Source organism: Cibotium barometz, chromosome 7, assembly GCF_041138505.1.
Source record: "Cibotium barometz isolate CiBa-2024 chromosome 7, ASM4113850v1, whole genome shotgun sequence".
In the NCBI taxonomy this organism is placed as follows: Eukaryota; Viridiplantae; Streptophyta; class Polypodiopsida; order Cyatheales; family Cibotiaceae; genus Cibotium; species Cibotium barometz.
This window is the reverse complement of record NC_141052.1, coordinates 40,110,163-40,116,877: the sequence shown is the minus strand read 5'-3', so window position 1 is coordinate 40,116,877 and position 6,715 is coordinate 40,110,163. Positions and strand designations below refer to the sequence as shown.

Below are 6,715 nucleotides of genomic sequence, written 5' to 3'. Positions count from 1 at the left end.
CCTTGAGCGTGGATACAAGGACTCGAGTTCTTGACATACGAGAGGGGGAAGGGAGGCACAAGACTTGGTTCTTTGAGGTGAGTCTTACATATTTGACTGCAAATAAACATGGTTATACTTGCTCTTGACAGTTCTGTGCAATGTATGTGCCATCACGATCAGGCTTTGTGACATCCCCCAAAGGCCTAGAAGGGGAAAGCCCTACAAAGAGAAGTGTCTTGCATGTGCTAAAATTGGTTCCTCAAGAAAAGGTCCTAGTGGGACTCAAGACTTAAGAGATGTAAGTTTTCCCCTTCAAGTTTCTTTATTTTTTCCTTTTGGACATAATAAATTTTCAAGCAGGACAAGGGGGAGCTTGGTGTTGAACACATGCTGTTTTTCTGTGTCAGTTTGTCTCTCTAAGCTATAGGGTTTCACAAATTAAGAGCTGTGTGTCTGTGTGTGTGTGTCTCTGTCTCTCTCTCTCCAAACACAGTCTTTTTGCCACTAATCCCTCCTTTCGGAGCTATGCCATGACGTTTTAGGGTTTCTGCGCTTGTGAGGGTTCCTGCCCTCATCCCTGTGCCTTTCTAGGGTTTCTATCCTAATTTCTGTGTTGCTTTAGAGGTTCCTACCCTCATCACTGTGTTTTAGGGTTTCTGCGTCGCCATCGCTGCAGTCGAGCTAGGCTTTCTTCTTCAGCGGAGGGGCCCGGGCCCTGGCCCGAGGTTTGACTGAATTCTGCTCGCTGGCGCGCGGCTCTGCAGCTTCTCGATCACGCCGTTCCGTGGAACTTTAAAAGGCCAAATTATGCCAAGGAGTAGGTGATGACCTTTTTGTGAACCTGCGATTCGCCCCAGCACCATGGATATTCACCGGTATCTACAGGTTCGCTTCCCCACCCATGCTTTTTGCAGTTAATCTGCTGCCATCTCTACCTCTCTGTTGCCACATCGCATTAGTCATCATGCCACATAGCAAAGAATCCACATAGCAAAGAATTGCGCGAGGGAAAGATGAGACTATTGCTGGTTGCGGCGGTGGCATAGTGTTTTTTTTTCCTGCACATGTATTTTTCTGTTCTTCTTCCGCTGAGTTTGCAAACCCTAAACTGGCTGCGAGCTTGCCTTTATCATGGCTGAGAAGCATGTAGAGGCCTACTACTTCATGAAGAGGTTGAAGTGAACCATTGTGAACAATCAAGTTGTGTAACTTGACCGTAATGGTAGCAAGAGTTGTTTGGTTGCAACGAGTTGGTCATCCTGCAGTCTATGAAATGAAGTGCAGATCCTCTGAAGGAAAGGTGATGTGTCAAATGCTCAGAGTTTGGCATCTCAACTGCCATTGCTGGTTCTTAAGAACCACTAAAAGCAAGGTTGTTGCATCTAGATGAAGCACAGGATGAGAAGCTGACTCCATCGTGGCAAGCCAAGCCCATCATCTTGTGTTAACAATTGTCCTACAGAGGAAGTTACCCAAGAAGCAATGATTGCTCAGCTCTTGCAGTGAGTTCATACATATCAGCAATGAGGTTACTTGGAGATCAGAGGATGAGTAGATGATTACTAACAGTCCGCCCATGTCTATGATGCTGTACATCTACCACACTTTGTCGAGGGGTTGCATTGCCATGCAGACTGTCTTTTAAGACAGAGATATCGAACCTGTGTTTCAGTGAAGCTTGTTGGGAGTAGATTTGCCAGTGGTGTCGCGTTTATTCATATTGTTGGTAAGTTGGGCCGGGAAGGTAGGAACCAAACAGGAGCTTGGCAGATGTAAAGAAGCACACGTGGTTTGCCTGGGAGATGGTCTTGGCTGGCAGCATGTTTTGCCCAACTAGGTGTCAGACATCTTGGGTCCATCTTGCTCCCCACCCTCTCAGCTTTCCTTCAAGACACAGATATATCTGCTTGTCCATGTTGTGGGACCTCCACTAGAGACTTCCATGGGAACAGATTGTGTGTGAGGACTGATGTTGATGGAAGAGAGGACATTGAGACAAGGAGAGAAGGTTGGCAGTTAAGCCTCAGCTGTACCAAAAACCAATGGGGAACTTTTCTCGACAAACTTAGGTCAACCGTCAGAGATTGATTGCTTTTTGCATCTTTGTGGGGAAAGCTCCATTAAGTGAGAACAAGGGCTTATGGTAACTAGGGCGAGTTCTCATGGAAGGGAGGAATTTTTGGCTGAAAGATGTGGAAAGGTAGCATAGTTTACCGACTATTGAACAGAGCCAGAACAAGGTCTCGGTTCAGCCCTTGGATTGTTGACAGAGGGGATCTTGTGATCAGAATTCGGTGCTTTTGAGAACTTGTTACAGAGCAACACGAGTTGCTGTCTTGGATATTGGGTCATGCTAGAGGACTTTCCTCGCACGTGGCTGCATGTATCACATGGTGTAACCATCATGGCTTTGAGAAAGAGCTATTGGCAAGTTGTACAAGTAGTGGTATGGTGCAAAGGTCTATCCATGCATGAGATGGGAAAGTTGGTCCAACTTGCTACGGATACATGGGTTGATTCAGTCAACTCATGATTGAACATGCATGTATTTTTGGTATTGTATATGAAATAAAGTGCGAATGGGATGCACTGACAACTTTGTATCACAGTGTTAGCTAGTGACTGCTGACAAGCACTAGCATAGATAGTTTGGGGTGAGGGTTGAATGATGCAGTGAATTGGTGGGGTTGTCCTTGGTGGGACTTGTGTAACATGCGAAAAGCTCTGGGAGTCTTCTTTCAGCCCTAAACACTCCTGGAAACCATCTGATGCAAAACGCAGATATAGAGAGAGAGTAGAGAGAGAGAGATGTGCTGGAATTTCAGTATATTTCACATAGTACAAAAAGGGTACTTTGCTACAGCACTAGGCTGTCTTCATAAAAAGGGTGATTAACACCAAAATTCTTGTCCTACTCTAGGACCCTAAAGACCCAATCCCTAGAGGATTGAATGAACATAACATTGAGCACCTGCTCCTGTTATAGGCCTTGGACCCCCTGGACTGCAGCAGTCGGACAACCGACAGCCCCCCTTTTCCCCATATATACTGGTCGGCCACCTGAAATGCTGAGGTGTTGAAGCGCCTTCTTTAGATCCAGTCGACTCCCTCTGTGATGTAATCGTTAGTACTTGCGTGCAGCCGACAGAGCCTGTGTGCAGTTTTCCTTTTCTTCCATGCTTTGCTCCAAGTCCAACACTTGGTCCTCTTCTGTTTCTTGTGCTCAAAATCCTAACTATATCTGGTTCATACTCTTTATCTGGCTGCCTCTTCTCGATCAGCACCTGAGAATGTCCATGGCATCTTTCATGCACATGACAACTTGTTTCTTTGTATTCAAGTCTGACCTTCATGTCAAGATGGAATCAAGTTAACTTATAGGGATTTGTGATTCCAGTAGCAAGGATCCACAAGAGGAGTTCCTGTAACTCACTCAGGAAGCACGAGAGTGGGTGTGCGTCGCTTCACCATCGGCACAATTAAACATTTCGGCATTTAATCATAGGCGTTAAGCAATCCACAAAGCTGAAAATAAAGGTTGCGCATATAACACCACATAGAGGCCGGAATGGGCTGCCCCCTCGGAGTATTTTATTATCCAAGGAGAAATATAACATGTACAAGCTTTGAGGGCCTTACTCTTCCCATGGGAGACGCCAGATTATCAATGTACAACCATGAACCTCTCCTTCATCCAATATGGCTATCCAACATGTCCTTCCATAGGCGCACAAATATGTATAACAATCCACATGGCTCTTCCATACGCGCATAAACTTGTATGACAGTCCATATGGCTCTTCCACAAGCGCATAACCTGCAAACAAGTCCATGTGGCTCATTCATGAGCTCGTAAATCTGTAAACCAGTCCATGTGGCTCATCCATGAGCTCATAAATTTGTAGACCCGCACATGTGGTTTGTCCATGAGTGCATAAACCTATAGAACAGCCTATATATCGCATAAAACCAGAAATTTCAGCAAGCTTTAGGATTGTATTGCTGAAAAACAGCCATATGGGGTGTGAAAGATGGTGTAGAGTAGTGAAAATCATCTTCCCCAAGTTGGATATGGCTATGGTGGGCTTAGAAATGAAGAGAAATGGTGAAAAATCAGCGTTTTCAGCCTCCAAAAACTTGCTTGAAGCTCAAAGTCGCCTAAGAGATGACTCTCTCATGTTCAAATAAGCAAGAAAATGCTACAATGCCTTGTGGTAAGTGTGAGGACACCTATTTGGCCTCCGTATGGGGAGATAGTGATTCCAATATCAAAATCATATCCCAATTAAATGGGTGAGACAAATCAATCCCATAAGTCTAGATATCGTAATCATGTCCCAAGTAAATGGGTGAGACAAGTCAGTCACATAAATCTAGATTCTAGTCTATTGACACTTGGCGTAGACATAAGCCCCTGCCAACAAGGTGTCAGTCCACATGACCTTAGGCGTAGACATAAGTTCCCTGTCAACCAGGCGTCATGTCCACTCTACCACTTGCACTCAGTGTTGACCACACACCTTGGAGAAGAGGTGGGCTCAAGTGTGTAACATAAAATAAGAATCACTTACAAGCATAGATATCCTGGTGCTCCATAAACATTTCTGCTACACAGTTTAGAGGCATTTTGGCCTCCAATAGAAAACCTCGATCCATGAGATAACCACGAGTTTCGTAAGTCCCAATGCCTCCCAAATAAAGGGAGCAAAAAACATAATCCATCCCAATAAAGGGAACCATGAAAAGAATTTGATGGGGAGAAACCTAAATTAGGGTTAGAGTTCATTCATGGGAGACATACACAGAGAAGCAAGGGAGAGAGAGAGAGAGTTGTGGGGATAAGTCAACTCATGAAAAGCATGAGTGTGTGACTCCCCTATCACACATGTATATTGCACTAGTACACATAGTGCACTTAGTACATTAAAAGTACTAAGTGTACTATGTACTATAACTTATGGGCTTGTACACACTATAAGGGTGGGCATAACGCCTTTACCCCAACAACCTCCCACTTAAAGGCAAAGTGCCCTTAAGTAAAGGAAAAGAAAAAAATCAGCATGTACATGATAATATACAAGGCCATATCAAGGCTGAAAATGGCCTCATCCAATGCCCATCAAGTGTCTGCAATGAGCAAACCGCTCCGGAGGCAAACTCTTCGTCAACAGATCAGCCGGGTTGTCATCCGTGTGAATCTTAACAAGCTGAATTTGCTTGTTCTCTATCACCTCTCTGATGAAGTGATACTTCACATCCACATGCTTCGTCTTTGCATGAAAGACAGGGTTCTTTGCCAACTGGATGGCACTCTGACTGTCACAATGCAACAATGGAATATCCCCTGTATAACCCAAATCAACCACTAACCGAGATAGCCATAATGCCTCCTTGCAAGCCTCTGTGGCTGCAATATACTCGGCCTCTGTAGTAGATAAGGCAATGCACTTCTGCATCCTGGATATCCATGACACAGCACCTCCTGTGAATGTAAAGACATAACCGGTAGTAGACTTCCGGTTATCTGGATGACCGGCATAATCCGAATCCGTGTAACCATGCACTAATGCATCCTGTTTGCCAAAGCAAATGCACAAATCCTGTGTGCCCTTCAGGTATCTCATGACACCTTTCACTGCTTCCCAATGCTTCTTGCCAGGGTTGGCCATGTATCTAGAAACCACTCCCACTGCAAATGCAATGTCCGGCCTAGTAGCAACCATGGCATACATGAGACTGCCACAAGCTGAAGCATACGGAATCTTGGCCATATCAGCCCTGTCTCTATCTGACTGTGGGCTGTCCATAGCACTGAGTTTCACATATGGAGGCAAAGGAGTACTAGCTTTCTTCCCCCCGTCCATATTGAACCTCTGCAAGACTTTGCCAATGTATTCCTTCTGAGACAAATACAACACATGCTGATTTCTGTCCCGAAGTATCCGCATACCCAAGATGTGATTTGCATCACCCAAATCCTTCATATCAAAGGTTTGATGCAGCCTCTGCTTCAAGGCATCCATCTCTTTACGAGATTTCCCGGCAATCAACATATCATCAACATACAAAATGAGAATCAAGAGACTGCCATCCAAAGCTTTCTTGGTGTACAAGCAGTGATCTATGTCACTTCTCCTGAATTTCTGAGATTTCATGAATGTATCAAATTTATGATACCATTCACTTGGTGCCTGTTTGAGCCCATAAAGACTCTTTTTCAGCTTGCATACAAGCTTCTCCTTTCCACTTACTGCATAACCCTCTGGCTGCTGCATATATATCTCCTCATGGAGATCACCGTGAAGAAAAGCAGTCTTCACATCCATCTGAATCAAGTCCAGATCATCATGCGCAACCAAAGCCAACACAGCTCTAAGTGTGGTCATTTTGACCACTGGAGAGAAGATCTCATCAAAGTCCACACCATATTCCTGCTTAAAGCCCTTAGCCACTAACCTGGCTTTGTATCTTGGCTTTGCATCTGGTGCAACTTTGAGCCTGTATACCCACTTGCATGGCAAAACTTTCTTGCCTGCAGGCAAATGCACCAACTTCCATGTTTCATTTTTATGCAGAGAATCCATCTCTGACTTCATGGCACGCTCCCAAAGAGCCTTGTCTGCCCTCTGTAAAGCCTCCTTATAACATGAGGGCTCTCCACAGTCAGTAAGCATCAAATAGTCAACCCCTGGAACAAACCTGTCAGGGGCTCTGGAGGGTCTAGTGGACCTCC

At 44.9% G+C, this 6,715-nt stretch overlaps 1 protein-coding gene across 1 annotated transcript in view; it reads left to right on the top strand.

Moving 5' to 3' along the window:
- The first annotated feature begins 337 nt into the window (after positions 1 to 337).
- Positions 338 to 6,715, top strand: part of LOC147637003 (uncharacterized) — a 64,422-nt gene continuing 58,044 nt past the window's right edge. The window contains exon 1 of the mRNA XM_086800606.1: positions 338 to 867. Within this exon, the coding sequence (XP_086656732.1) occupies positions 844 to 867 (24 nt within the window). The 5' untranslated portion in view covers positions 338 to 843. The remainder of the gene's footprint in view (positions 868 to 6,715) is intronic.